This window comes from Equus asinus, chromosome 23 (assembly GCF_041296235.1).
Source record: "Equus asinus isolate D_3611 breed Donkey chromosome 23, EquAss-T2T_v2, whole genome shotgun sequence".
NCBI lineage: Eukaryota > Metazoa > Chordata > Mammalia > Perissodactyla > Equidae > Equus > Equus asinus.
The window spans coordinates 39,195,572-39,211,942 of record NC_091812.1 but is presented as its reverse complement, the minus strand read 5'-3'; the positions used below and the strand labels follow the sequence as shown (position 1 = coordinate 39,211,942).

Sequence of the window (16,371 nt, the reverse complement as noted above, 5' to 3'; positions counted from 1 at the left end):
TATCCCACTCTCTTTACCCTTTCCTCTTAGCTCTAAATTCAATAAAAAAATTATTCCGTAAGATTTGTCCTAAAATTGCCTCTTGATTTTTTTTTTTTGTATTTCTTTACAATGTGTAAGTAGTAAAGGTAACGTCAACATCATTCCCAGCTATTCTAATGATTAATAGCAGTGATGATTCTAACTTGTAGATGAAAAACCAAGGACCAACAGGCAGATGGATGACTAAATTATATCAAGATATTCTGGGTACATAATTGATACAGATAGGTTTTCTTCAGATCATGGAAATTCCCAAGTAAAGTTCTGTGGTCTTTGGCCCCATCAGAAAAATGATATTCAAAGGAGGGAGTACTTTAACTGACATTCTGGTATAGATAGGTAGATAGGTAGATAGATAGGTAGGTAGGTAGATAAGAATGAAGGATAATCTGTTGCATCTTTTGGTATATTTTGATAAAGCAATGTGAATATTTTTGCAATAAAATTAAGAGATTAAAAAGTACAGGTTCTTTTCTCCTTCACCATATGAATATATTTTCTCCTTCTTTACCTCCCATTCCAAGGTGTAAAATTTCCCTTAGTAGCAGATCTAAGATTCCATAACATTTTCTGCCCCATTATCTCTGTCTTCACTATCAGATAAGCCATCAAGTTTAAGCACTATTGGCTCAAATAGGATATCATGCATCAATGCACAAACACTGATCAATTTAGATTCTAAATTTAGAAGATTCAATTAGAGAAATTAGCTAAGATAATGACATACAATTACAACATTATTTGGACCAAAAAAACTCCTCTTAACTATTTGACTGAAATTTTTACTTTAACTAACTGTGTTAAATAGGATAACAAACACAAAAGAAAGTATTTTTTTTTTAAGTTTTAAAGTATCTGAATTACAATTAAACTAAATAAGATCTCAAACTAGATAATGTATCTTCTCAAATCTTTAGTGACTAAAGGAAAGAAAAATTCAGAAAATTTACTTGTGGCTCAAAGAATATTAGAAAACTTCTCATTAAAAAATGGATAAAATCTGACCCTCCACACATAAGGATTAAAACTCTTTTAGTCGATACTAACAAAATTATAAGAAAGGAGAAATGGAAAGAGATCGGGATGTGACTATAACTTAATTTAGATTACTAAAAATGGTAGCTAAATTTTATTATTAACAAAGAACATGTCAATAAAACAGAGTTTGAGAAAAATTAGAATGCTTTTTATACTACTCTTCAAGTAAAGCTTAATAAAGTTAAATGCAATCTCTGTAGAACTTACTGTCCTTTGGCAAAACTGTAATACTAATGCCAGGATCACTAAGTTTGATGAAAGGAGGATTTCCTGTCTTCCTGTCTTCTTCTCTGGTAAGTAGAATATTTTTGGCACACACATTCCCATGAATAAGGGTTTTTTCTTCCTATTAAAGTTAAATGCACATACATTCAAATACCAATCCACAAATATTTGAGTACTTAATATCTCCAAGGCCCAAAAATGGACTTAAGAAAAATAAGTAAGACAGTATTAACTAATAAACATTAATTTGGAGGAATGCTTTGAGATAATAAAAGGAAATTTTATGGCAGCACTGTGCTTTCTGTTTTACATTTTAAATGACATAATAATCTATACACATGATGAAACCAATACATTCAATCTACCCAATGCCACTTCACTTTCTAAAGCTGAGATTTTAAATAGTATGTATTTCTAGATGGTAAGTGACAATAAGAAATACTGTTTCTGTTCAGCAGCAACATTTAGGTGCATGCTAAGGGGTTTGATCACTTGGCTGGCCCTCTGATATTGTTTCTCTAGTAATATTGCTTTCGTATTAGACAATGTCCAATTACCCAAAAATGAAGTATTTTCTGCAGGGATTTTCTGCTATCCATAGTTAGCAGAACATGGTTCCGCATAATTTTTGTTAAATTCTCTAAACCCAAGTGACACAAACTACACACTGTCCATCAGCAGTTCTAAGAGATTGATGGGATGACAAAACTATTTCTTTCAAAAGTGATTTTACGTAAATAAACATAAGCCTAAAATAGTCCCTTTCATCAACTAACAGATTATTTTAAATGACTCAACATCCATTTACAGATTTATTTCTTGTTCTCAGCCAAGATCCTTTCTACATTACATTGTTTCATAAGATAAAACAATAATTTTGATAAAAGAATAAACTAATTACTTACTAGAAAATGCATGGCCCATGCCAACTGTTTAGCTACTTCAAGTTTCCATAATATATTTATAGAATTTTTATTCTTTTTCAGATATGTATCTAGTGATCCAAATTTTACAAACTCCTGAACCAGAATATCTGCATTAAAATATAACAATAATAAGGTTCAAGTACAAATACAATACATAATTTTAAACTTTTATAAATACTTTCATAGTTATACGTAGGTATTATAGGTAGAGATTAAAATACATAAAATTCACTAATTTTAAAAAACCTAACAGCTATATACATTGGGTTTTGGGGTTTTAGTTTATTCACAACAGCCAGAAGTAAGAGTCTAAACAATTATATATAGAGAATATTATATACAATTATATATATATAATAAATAATCGTTATATAGCATGTTATAACATTATTATATATTACATATATTGTATTATAAACACACACACACACTATATACTACTACTGCAGTACACCTTTATGTTTTAGTACTGAATTATGGTGGCTTTTTTGAACTAAATGAAAATTTCACACACAGTTAATTTCTCTTCCACAAAACTATTTAGATATTCAAAACTTGCTGAACTTCTTCCTCACACAAAACTAACAGCAATGACTATTCTATTGTAGGCATAAAAGAAAATTTGAGTTAGAACTCCATTCATCCTTTTAATTTATGCTACAAAAATGAGTGTTTTGCATTGCTTTAACTTAAAAACAATTTTTTAAAAACACTATTAAAATATATTTTGCCAGAGAAACAAGTGTTTGCTTCTAAAATCAGTCCTGACTGCCTTTAAGACACATAGAAAATTTCCCAACCCTGTTAGTATCGACCAAGTTCTTGAAAGTCAAGGCTATTTCTACATAAAGGCACATTATATAATAGAGTAATTAACTGGGTTTAGGGTTTATTTATAGTCATTTAGTAATAATTTATAATGGAGTAAGCTCAGGTTCTCAATTTTAAATCTGAATTTATTGAAATTATTTTGTTTTTTCTAAAGGATAAATGGTAGGTTATATAAATGAGGGAAAAAAGGATTTTGGTGGGTTTTTTTTGCTGGGAAAGATTCACCCTAAGCTAACAACTGCTGCCAATCTTTCTTTCTTTTTTCCCCCCTCCCCAAAGCCCCAGTGCATGGTTGTATATCCTAGTTCTAAGTCCTTCTAGTTCTTCTATGTGAGCCGCCACCACAGCATGGCAACTGACAGACGGGTGGGGTGGTTCCGCAACAGGGAAATGAACCTGGGTCACCAAAGTGGTGAGAGTGCCAAACTTTAACCATTAGGCAATCAGGGCTGGCTTGGATTTTGTTTTTAAATTAAAAAATGGACCCATATCCGAAATGCAAATCAAAACTACACTAAGGTACACCTTACACCCATTAGAATGACAAAAATATCTAAAACTAACAGTAACAAATGTTGGAGAGGTTGTGGAGAAAAAGGAACCCTCATACACTGCTGGTGGGAATGCAAACTGGTGCAGTCACTATGGAAAACAGTATGGAGATTCCTCAAAAAATTAAAAATAGAACTACCATACGACCCAGCTATTCCACTACTGGGTATCTATCCAAAGAGCTTGAAGTCAGCAATTCCAAAAGTCCTATGCACCCCAATGTTTATTGCAGTATTATTTACAATAGCTAAGACGTGGAAGCAACCTAAGTGCCCATCAACAGATGAATGGATAAAGAAGATGTGGTATATATATATACAATGGAATACTACTCAGCTATGAAACAGAACAAAATCATTCCATTTGCAATAACATGGATAGACCTTGAGGGAATTATGTTAAGTGAAATAAGCCAGTTAGAGACGGATAATCTCTGTATGACTCCACTCATATGAGGAATCTAAAAATGTGGACAAAGAGAACAGATTAGTGGCTACCGGGGAAAGGTGGGGTGGGGGGTGGGCACAAAGGGTGAAGTGGTGCACCTACAACACAAGTGACAAACATTAATGTACAACTGAAATTTCACAAGATTGTAACCTATCATTAACTCAATAAAAAAAAATGGACCCATATCCAACATTATCCTGATACCAAAACCAGACAAGGACAGCACCAAAAGGAAAACTACAGGCCAATATCACTGATGCACACTGAAGCAAAAATCCTCAACAAAATATTAGCAAATTGAATACAATAATATTAAAAGGATGATACACATGATCAAGTGGGCTTTATTCCAGGATGCAAGGATGATTCAACATTCACAAATCAATCAATGCGCTACACCACTTTACAAAATGAAGAATTCACATGATCATCTCAATTGATATACAGAGAAACCATTCGACAAGATACAGCATCCATTTATAATAAAAAACTCTGAATGGGTACAGAAGGAAAAGACCTCAACATAATAAAGGCTGCATATGACAAAGCCACAGCTAACATCATACTCAATGGAGAGAAACCAAAAGCTTCCCTCTAAGCAGGAATAACACAAGGATGCCCACTTTCACCACTGTTATTTAACATAGTATTGGAAGTTCTAACCAGTGATCATGCAAAAAAAAAGAAGTAAAAGGGATCCAAACTGGCAAGGAACAAGAAAAACTATCACTATTTGCAGATGACATAATACTCTGTCTATAGAAAACCCTAAAGAATCCACCAAAAAGCTATTAGAAATAATAAACAAATACAGTAAAGTTGCAGGATACAAAATCAACATACAAAAATCAGTTGCATGTCTAGACACAAACAATGAATAGAGAAATCAAAAATACAATCCTATTTACAATGGCAACAAGAAGAATAAACTTAACCAAAGAGGTAAAAGACTTGTACATGAAAACCAAAAAACACTGTTAAAAGAAATCAAAGAAGACAGAAAGAAAAGGAAAGATATTCTGTACTCATGGATTGACAGAATTAACACAGTTAAAATGTTTATATTTCCTAAAGCAATCTACAGATTCAATGCAATCCCTATCAAAGGCCCAATGACATTTTTCACAGACATAGAACAAAGAATCCTAAAATTTATATGGAACAACAAAAAATCCTGAATAGCCAAAGGAATCCTCATGAAAAAGAACACAGCTGGAGGTATCACACTCCTGGATTTCAAAATATACTACAAAGCTATAGTAATCAAAACAGTGTGGGACTGGCACAAAAACACACACACAGATCAATGGAACAGAATCAAGAGCCCAGAAATAAACCTACACATCTGTGGACAGCTAATCTTTGACACAGGGACCAAGAACAAACAATGGAGAAATGAAAGTCTCTTCAATAACTAGTGCTGGGAAAACTGGACAGCCACATGCAAAAAAATGAAAGTAGATCATTATACTACACCATAAACAAAAATTAATTCAAAATTGATTAAAGACTTGAATGTAAGACCTGAAACCATAAAACTCCTAGAAAACAACATGGGCAATATGCTCTTTGACATCGGTCTTAGCAGTATCTTTTTGAATATCATGTCTTCCCAGGCAAGGGAAACAAAAGAAAAAGTAAACAAATGGGACATCAAACTAAAAACCTTCTGCTTAGCAAAGGAAAGCACCAACAAAGCAACTTAACAATTGGGAGAAGATATTTGTAAATCATATATTTGATAAGGGGTTAATATCCAAAATATATAAAGAACTCATACAACTCGACAACAAAAAACCAAACAACCCAATCAAAAAATGGGCTGAGCATCTGAATAGACATTTTCCCAAAGAAGATATACAGATGGCCAACAGGCACATGAAAAGATGTTCAACATCACTAATTATTAGGGAAATGCAAGTCAAAACCACAATGAGATATAACCTCCTGCCTGTCAGAATGCCTATTATTAAAAAGAAAAGAAATAACAATTGTTGGAGAGGATGTGGAGAAAAGGGAACCCTCATTCGCTGCTGGTGGGAATGTAAACTGGTGCAGCCACTATGGAGTACTGAGATTCAGTATGGAGATTCCTTAAAAAATTAAGAATAGAATATGATCCAGCTATTCCACTTCTGAGTATTTATCCAAAGAACACGAAAACATGAATGCAAAAAGATATATGCACTTCTATGCTCATTGCAGCATCATTCACAATAGCCAAAGTCTTGGACACAACCTAAGTGCCCATCAATGGATAAGGATGTGGTATATATACATACAATGGAATACTACTCAGCCACAAGAAAAGATGAAATCTTGCTATTTGCGACAACATGGATGGACCTTGAGGGCATCATGCTAAGTGAAAGAAGAGAGATGGAGAAAGCCAAATACCATAGGATTTCACTCATATGTGGAAGAAAACAACAAACACATAAATACAGAGAATAGATTGGTGGATACCAGAGGGGAAGAGGGGATGGCGAAGTGTGAAAGAGCTAAAAGGGCACACGTGTACGTGACGGGTGGTAATCAGATGTCAGGTGATGAACATGATGTAGTCCACACAGAAATGAAAATATATTGATGCACACTTGAAATTTATATAATGTTATAAAACAGTTACCTCAATAAAAGGGAAAATTAAGATAAAGTAAAAATCACAAAAATTCAAGTAAAAATTTTAAGCATGGCATCATGATACATATTTTTAAAGAATCCGACAGACTTTCATATTGTAATCCATGTTAGTTCATGGCCCAGTAAACTGTTAAATATATATACTTCATACATGCCTATGCTACATGTATTTGCTTTAAACTGCATACTGTAGATCTAAACTCAAATTGTGATTCTGCTAGATCTAATATTAAAATTACTTAGTTTTCACTTGGTATATGACAACTGTTAGTGATAAAAGTTGCTTTTGAACCTTGCTGGGTAACTAGAACATATTTAATGAAAATTTTGCCTCCCATAATTAATTTGAGGAACAATTACATGCCAATCAAGAATTGACTGCAAGTACATTTACATCAGGGCAAGCGTCAAAAGAAAAAAGATCTATAAGTTACAATGAATAAGAACTTAAAAAATTTTACGTGGCATTTAAGACCATTATGTTTCAAGGATACCACTGTCATATGCCCCATTATTTTATGTGTCATAAAAGAAAAAAAAAGCCAATTAAACTATGGCATGCCATTGATTATATCACACTTCCCAATTTCAGATACTTTTAAATGTGCAAAAAGTACATCACAGACTCAATGAAGTAAGTGAAAAAGCAACTGCAAGAACCAGGACTATAAGCTGTAAAACACTGTTTTCAAACTTTGTAAAGACGTGTATTCTTTTTTTACCCAAATGAAAAATTATAAGAAACATCAATAAATAAAAGAGATAAATATAAAACCACTCTAGTTGGGGGTGAGTGGGCAGAACTCTCCACTACTGCATTTACTTTTCCTCTCACTTCATCAACTCCGAGACATCCCCAGAGAACAGATTTCAAAACCATTGCCTTTGAAAAGACTATCAATTTTCAAAGATATGAAGAAATGTTATATAAGCATGGATATGTATTTAATCCACATTACTAATAGAAAATGGGGAATTACATAAGTAATTTTCTGAATGTAAACTTTGTGAGTTTTTATGAACAGTCTAAATTATGCCACAGAATACAGCTAGCATCAACATCCAATCATTTCAGTCAGTTCCATTAAAAATTCACTCTATCATTTATATGCTTTGTCTTTATAATTCCAAATAAATTTGTACTGAAATGGCCAGTTATTCCACTGTTACGTTGAACCAGCCATACTCTGTATTGCTATGGTTAACAGAAAGGGTTAAAAGTCATTTACTTACTATATACTCTACTGTTTTGGTATTTTAACATAAGGCATATTAACTGTTTTCTGCATGTTAATTTCAGTCACTGGTTTCCTTTCTTAGAAGACAACTGAATAGTTCTACAACATTTTTGTTTTCAATAATATTTAACCCCTGTTAAATTACGGTTTACACTGATACCTAACTATGATTCTGGAATTGAATTTTCTATATAAAGAAAAATGGATGTTCTGAGAAAGGCATACCATTAACATAAGGAAGCCAGTGGTTTTACTTACTCTCCTCTCCACAGACACACACTCCATAATTTAAAACCAGATATTTGTGAGAAAGCTGGCTCATCATGCTTGCTGCTTCAAAGAAAGACTAAGGAAAAGAAAAACATACAAAAAATGCAAAATAATTAGTTTGTGTCTATATGTATTCACAGTTCAGAAAGATTCTCTCTGCCCTAAGAGAAATGCACTTTTTCATATCCTCAGCAGGACTACAGATAAAACTACAATGTGGTTTGTTCCCCTTATATGGACTTGCAACTGCCATCAACCTTGATGGTAGAGTTCATTCTGAGGAAACCCCTGAGTAAGCCTGGAATGAGGAGATAGCAATGACAGGGAGAGCAATATGATACAGGGCAACATGAATGATGCAAGATAAACAGGCTTAGACCTATAGCACCTAGAGTAGAGAAAAGAGGTACAAACAGAGGTAGACACCAGAGATAGTGATAAGGGACTGAAGTAAATAGATGGGAGCTTCAAATAACACTTCCTAAAGAATTAAGAACGATCTTTATGTGGGTAAAATATGACAAGTAGGTTCAGAAACTGGCATGGTATTAATGTCACTCTAACTCAAATGAACTTTTGACTAGAACTTCTGGGTGTGGTTCTTGAGGATCACAATCACCAACACTACAGTGTTCTGGATTAAAACAACTCTTCAGCTAGTATGTTTCACATTATCTCCCACTAACATCCTTTAAGACATTTTAAGTATCATAAATGTTTGTCATGTCATGTTTGGTGATGTCTTGCTACCCTAAGGACTCTGGCAACTGGCAGCTGGGTTTCTGCCAGCTAGCATATCTGTATGATGTCCAGAGGCATCGATATTTTACTGAGAGTGTTCTTAGTATGGTGCCTTTCAATTATTTTTTCCTTTTAAATAGATGAAATTGTGGAGGAAATCTGTGGAACCCATAAAGCTCTGAGGAGCCAAGTTTGAAAATCATTGCCTTAGTATATGTAGAGATGTAATAATACCCACAACACAATGCTAAAAGTAGTTAGTTTGGAAATAAGTTATTATAAAAAAATTTTATAATTTTCTATAGCCCAACCAGAATCCATCCTCAGAAAGATCCTTGATACATACACTTTTAAAAACTATAATTTTAAAAAGCTGAATGCTTGAATGTGTTGTGTGCATATGAGTGTATGTGTTTAAATACCATAAACTACATGAACCACACAAAACATACACACCTCTGAGTAGTTTCTATGTGATTTATCCAGAACTTTCAAAAGAACTTCTGTTTCATGCAGTTGACCATAGTCTCCTACTTCTCTTCTTACACCTTTAAAAATTTTTGTAAAAGTGCCTTGGCCAAGGCTTTCATTCTTTAAAAGAAAAGGAAAAGAGTAAAGATGGAAAAAAATGAGACGATTAGGAAATAAGTCCAATGACAAAGAGTCAAAAAAAATTCATGCGCAAATATTTCCCCAAAAACTGAACCCAGATTTGAGACTCCAAATTAATTATATTCTGCTTCCTTACACAGTGATAAAAGACAGAAAACAGGATTAATGAATAAAGTGTATTTTGCTTCCACCTTGTTCTTAACCCCCCTGAATTAGCTATAATTATCACTTTTTTATAGTGTCAATGTTTATCTACACATATTTACATTGAATCTTTTTCTTTGTTTGCCTTTCCTAATAGTGCAGCAGAAAGGCAAAAAGTATGGTTTGCGGTGGCAGAATGTCTGACTTGTTCCTTATTACCACTCACGAGTTGTGTTACCTTGCACAGGCTATTTAATCTCTCTGGGATGCAGTTGTCTTGGTTTCTTCAACTGAAGAATGGGGACAATATTTTTCCATAGGATTGTTATTAACAACAAGTGAATAAACACATGAAAGCACTTAGTACAGTCCATGACACTTACTAAATGCTCAATTACTATTACTAGTATTACTAGTATTTCTCGCATATCCTTACAGAATAATTGTTGAAAGACTGCAGTCTGAAGCAGGGCTGCCTACGTTCAAATTGAAGCTCTACTATTATTACTTTTGTAATGTTAGGTTACTTGGTGACTCTTTGCTTCCTGCTATTTATATGAGGATTCATGTCTTTAAAATTCTAGATAATTCTATCTATTGTCTCTTTATAGAACTCAGACATCAGTTGGTCTTTCTCATTCTACTCTCCAAGTCCCTTATTCTCTGTCATAATTTCCATTTCTTTCTCCCTATTTGTTGCATCTGAGTAATTTTCAGGTCTATCGTCCAATTCACTAATTCTCTCTTTGAGTAATCTGCTTTCTAATCTGTCCATTTTGTTTTAATGTCAATGAGTGTATTTTTTCATTTCTATACTTTTTCCCCAAAATCTCTTTGGTCTTGTTTGATAATGTCTTGGGGCTTCCCCCCCCATATTTTCAACTCCTCTTATATCTTTAAACATGTTCTTTATAATCTGTATCTGAAACGTCTGTTATATGAAGTTCTTGGAGTTCTAATTTTGATTTGTGTTAGTCTGCTGACTCCTGCTTAATCCTGGATTATTTTCCTGTATGTTTTAAAATTTTTGATTAAAAGCTCATGTTTGGAGTCGTTTTATCCATGGGAATCCTGGGTTTTATCTTAAGAACATTAAGAGAATGTTCTTCCAAAAAGACTTTGTATTTGTTTCTGCCAAGAACCACAGGGTAATACTAGGGAAATACCACTTTTTATTTTAATTTAATTTACTGGCTTAGGTCTTCTCTGACCATGCAGGTGGTATAAAGAAATCCAAACTCAGAAGATTATGATTACAAATTCTCAGGAGAGAGGTTTTTTCCCCCAACTAAGAGCCCAACTAAAACAGAGAACACTCCTTTTCTTCTCCCTTGCTAGCAGGTAAATTTTTCACAATCTATATATTGTTTTACTGAGGATGTATTTGCTTGAGGGTCCCAGCTTTATTCAGAGATGGTCTCACTTTTAATTCCTCATCTTGCGTAGGCCTTAAGACTTTATACCCTTCTTTGTATTGTTTTTAGATCTTAATCCTCTTCACTAGTGAGACTAATGCTGACCCCCAAAACATCATCCTGCAGCCAAAATATTAGCTCTTACATACTACTATGTTTTCAGTGTCTTCTTTATTTTTAACCCCTTGAAGTTCCCTTACTTCCTTGAGAATTAAGATACAGATCTTTTGTAGAGAAGATTTTTAATTTTTAATGCAAGATTTATGAAGAGATACTGTTAAATTCCTGAAAAGAGAATACAATTCCATTCTTAATCAATTTTGCTAATTTCTAACTCTGGTTCTGTACATTTTCACAAGAAATAAAAATATTTAAAAACTGCAATAAAATTTTTATAATATAGGCTACAATAACATAGTTCCAAATGTCACATGAAAGTAATGTGGGATAGAAAATGAACAAAACAGTTCTTTAAAAGGACAAAAAAAAAGACAATAATCAGCATCTAATGACTTACAAATATCAAATCTTCATTTCTGATTTTGTGAAACACCATTTGGTTCACATTATTATGCCTCTGTAATGTTGGTGAGGTCGGTACCTCAGAAACACCATTGGTTCTGAAGACTAGAAGGTTTGATTTATCTTTAAAAAAAAAAAAACGAAACAATGAAAAAATATATATAACCAAAATATACGGAGGATAGAAATTGCTCAAAGGAGTAAAATGTGTTCTATATTTAAGAAATGCTTAACAACTTATATTCATTTTTTTCCATAGAAAAGTTTTTTAGGAGTTTATTCATTGAACTTTGATGTACTCTAACCAGTTATTTCATACATTCAAAATTATGATCACTTCCTTAACTAATATAATTTTTCAGGAATTTTAATAATGATTTTTAATAATCCTGTTAGGGGCTTTCCAACCTTATCATCTTTATTTTAAAGGCAAAGAAATTAAAATTCTAAAAGAGTATGAAAGTTTTTACTTAGAACAACATATGAGAATTTAGTAGTGAGGTCTTTCAGTTTAATAAATGACTGATTTATACAAGGCAATTATTATTTTTTAAATGCCATTTATTTATTTTTTGCTGAAGAAGATTCACCCTGAGCTAACATAGGTTGCCATTCTTCCTCTTTTTGCTTGAGGAAGATTTGCCTTGACCTAACATCTGTGCCAATCTTCCTCTGTTTTGTGTGTGGGTCACCACCACAGCATGGCTGCCGATGAGTGGTATAGGACCATGCCTGGGAACCAAACCCAGGCTGCTGCAGTGGAGCATGCCAAATTTAACCCCTAGGCTACAGGGCTGGCCCCTAAATGCCATTTTAGAATTATGAAACTTCAAGTCACTTCGAGACAACCCAAACCAGACTGAACAATCCTATCTGAAGAATGAGACAAAATTAATTTGTTTTTAGAGTTGCCTCTTTCAGATTTTTTTTGAAATCAATATACCAAAGATATCTCCCACCATATACACAATCCACGACCAGTATTTTAAAAATAACTAGAAAATTATTTTACCTTTTGGCTTTGGGGGACAGCATTTAGTAAACTGGAAAATTATACTGTCTGAGCGAACAGTTTCCATCTGATAGCAATTCAAAAGATCTTTAAGACTACTGAAGTTCTTCTTAGTCCCACTTAGGTTGTATTCTCCATTCTCATTTTTTGTAATCAAACAGTGCTTATGTTCAATGACATTTTCTCGCTATGTAAGTTTAATTATAAAAGAGGGAGGGAAAAATCACAATGGACATCATAGTGATTATTGTGACAAAAAGGATATCACAAAAACAACCAACAGAACATTAAGACATTTGAACCATGAATCCTAAGGCAGTACTGGTATAGGGTATAGGGTGACAGAGGTGCTTGGTTCCTCAAAAAGGCATCGGATTGAAATTGCATAGACTACAGAAATTACTTGAGTTGATTTTATTAAAAAGAAAGCAAGCCACAATAATTAACAACAATAATAATACCATCCTTAACAGTTTTCCATCATTTACAAGATAGAGTCTAAAACTAATTTAGCATATAAGGCCTTCCATGAGCTGGCTTCTGCCGCCATCTCCAATCTCAACTCCTGCCACTCCCAACATACATCCTATGTTCTGGCTCTATTAAGTGACTTAAAAATTTCAAGCAAGTGCCATGCTGTTTCATGTTTTGATAACTTGTACATGCTATCTCTCTACCTATGAATGCACATCCTCTCCTTCTGAGCAGTGGACTTTCATTCATTTCCTAAAACTCAGTTAACATACTGCTTTCTCTGTGAGGTCCTCCTTAACAACTCTCATCCTATTCCGAGAGCAAAGGTAATTACATATTCCATTGTGCCACTGTTGTATTTGTATAATTATTTCTAATATGGCAATTTTAATATTTTTCAGTTTTTCAATGTTTATGTGCTGTACTATGAACTTGTTCATTCATCTATTTTTTGAGCTGCTTATAAACTTATTCAACCTACTTAGAACCATTCATATAAAATCAACTAAATATCTCAAGTCCTTCCTACTCCAAAAGATCTTTCTAACAATTATAACCCCTTCTGTTATTGTCTATATTTGCCTATACTGGATAATTACTATGCTCAATTTAGTATTTTTGGAGGTATACTTTGTATTATTATACTTTAGTATTATAATATTTAGCATTATTTTTGTTTTTCCAAAAGATAAATTTATTGAAGCAGAGGTACATCACACATGCCCAAACATTACGTAACCCTATTAGGTGGGGCAAATACAGTAACCATAAAAAAATACACATTTTGATTTGATAATTAAATATAATGGACTGTCATATATTATAGTAAGAAGACACTGAAATTAGGAGAGATTATCAGTATTTTATAATGCTACATCCATGGAGGAACCTACTTTCTGTATTTATGGACAGTTAATCCATTCTACATACTCTAAATATAAGATTGTTGCACTTCATAAAAATTAAAATAATCGAATAAGAAAATCCTTTTTCTACTTTTAACAAGTAAGATAAGTCTTGGAAGCTGCTATAGAGGTTCTCAACATTATCATGAAACTGCCTTATAAGTGATATATCTTTTTAGATAATTTTGGATATTAAACAATCTTAGACAAGATCCAAAATGATCTGTATTAACATGAGGTTTCATTGTAGTTTTACACTTAAAACATACATTATAGATCTTTTCTTTTTTTTTTGGGTGAGGTAGATTTGCCCTGAGCTAACATCCATTGCTAATCCTCCTTTTTATTTCTTTTGATTAAGGAAGATTAGCCCCGAGCTAAGATCTGTGCTAATCTTTCTCCATTTTTTGTATGGGGGATGTCTCATGCGTGGTTGACAAGTGGAGTAGGTCCGCGCCCAGGATCCGAACCCTCAAACCCGGGCTGTGGAAGCAGAGCACACAGAACTTTAACCACTCAGCCACGGGGCCAGCTCCCATAGTTTGTTATTCTTATACTGCAAAACCACTAGTTAAAAGTGCTATAACGTTTCTTTCTTCTTTACTCTCCTATTTCACTCTAATTTTGTAATCATTACTAGTAAAAGGAAAGTTTGCTTCTGATTTACTTTGTTCCACTTGTTTTTGTGAAGATTTCCATTTTTGTGAAAAGACTTCAAGAGACTTGACGAAACTTGACACACTGGTAACACTCAAACATCAAAAAATAAAATATATTCCAAATAAAAAGATAAAAAGACATAAATTATGTTACATTTTTATGTAAATCCTAGGAATCATATCTCATTTATTTATGTAGAATCTGAGGTAAATTAAGCATTATTATGCAGGTTATCATTTCCAGAGCTACAATTCTAAGTATTAAAAAGGAAACATGATAAACATAACAGGGAAGTTATACGGACTAAACAAAGCTGTTGCTATTAATTAATGTGACATACTAACCTCGACAGCAAAAGTCAGAAAATATTTATTAAAGTCCTTAGGACTGCATCGAAGTACATAGAGTCCAGTTTGATTACCTGCTTTCTTCAGCTTGCTGATGGCAAAATCCATTCTAAAGGTAAAGAATTTGAATGATAATGCATTGAGTACTATGCCATTATGACCAAATGTCATCTAAAAGATCAAAGTCAAATCTAAAACATTCAGAGCTTTTAGAAGTCTCCTCTACTTTATATGTTTATCAATAATCTTGCAAGGAAAAATATTAAAGCACCAAGCTATTTTGCAGTAAGTTCAAACCAACTGAAGGAGCAATTATATTGCTTTAAAAACAAATAAAAAGTATCATAAGACATAAAATCACAAAAAATAATTCATTTGAATTTTCTGCCTTCTGTACGAATTTAGCACTTAAAAAACCATACTCACTCTCATAAAATTTCATTTAACTATGCAAAACAATGTATCATAAAACACTTATGTCTCTTCTACCATAGCAATAACTAATATAAAAATTTATGTGCATTATTTTAATATTTAATGTAATACCAAAGTCTAGTAGAACACTCATGGCAAGTGGCAAAGACTACTGATTTTTAAAATTTGTTATATGTTTTATTGAAGCTGCACATCTTGAAAGAAAAGTCAAAATGTAATCTACATGAAAGCAAGAATCATCTCTATTTCACTTAGCACTATATTTCTCATATATAAACCGGAACCTGGCACATATTAGGCACTCAGTAAACGTTTTATAAATAAACGAAAGAATGCTTGAATGGATGGATAATGAATGAATGAATGGTAGTTTTTAAAATACTGAATATGTAATTATATTAGAATCTTCAAGTAGTGCAACTTTTTCATAACAACCATACCTACTATCCAGACATTAGGTACAGACTGAATCAAGTCTTAAATATCAGTCAGGATATGTTTTCTTCAAACCTGGTACCAATCAGAAAGCACATCCTAGCTGAGAGATAAGCAGGACTTGGACTAAACAGATGGTATGCATGATAGCTGGCTTTATCCAGTATTAAAGTAAGGGTCTACAAGTGTGTGGCTCAATATGGTAGCTAGTAGCCACATGTAGGTATTTAAATGTAAAGTTATTAAAATTAAATTAAAAATTAAGTTCCTCAGTTGCACTAACCACATTCCAGTGAGTGAATGTTATAGATATTCCCTCGTGCCTGTAGTGAACGTTTGATAAGTCTTATTTGAAGATGCTTCATATAATGCTGAATAGCCGCATGTGGCTAGTGGCTACTGTATTAAACAGCAAAGTATTTTCATCACTGCAGAAGTACTGCATAGCACTAGT

At 33.1% G+C, this 16,371-nt stretch overlaps 1 protein-coding gene across 8 annotated transcripts in view; it reads right to left on the bottom strand.

The window, feature by feature from the left end:
* Nucleotides 1-16,371, bottom strand: part of JAK2 (Janus kinase 2) — a 136,899-nt gene that overhangs the window by 32,241 nt on the left and 88,287 nt on the right. For all 8 annotated transcript variants that reach the window (XM_014860724.3, XM_044756571.2, XM_070495412.1 and 5 more), the window contains 7 exons: nucleotides 15,045-15,156; nucleotides 12,662-12,848; nucleotides 11,645-11,772; nucleotides 9,413-9,547; nucleotides 8,204-8,291; nucleotides 2,211-2,338; nucleotides 1,288-1,426 (listed from right to left, as the gene is read on the bottom strand). In XM_014860724.3, coding sequence (XP_014716210.1) covers nucleotides 1,288-1,426; nucleotides 2,211-2,338; nucleotides 8,204-8,291; nucleotides 9,413-9,547; nucleotides 11,645-11,772; nucleotides 12,662-12,848; nucleotides 15,045-15,156 — 917 coding nt within the window. The remainder of the gene's footprint in view (nucleotides 1-1,287; nucleotides 1,427-2,210; nucleotides 2,339-8,203; nucleotides 8,292-9,412; nucleotides 9,548-11,644; nucleotides 11,773-12,661; nucleotides 12,849-15,044; nucleotides 15,157-16,371) is intronic.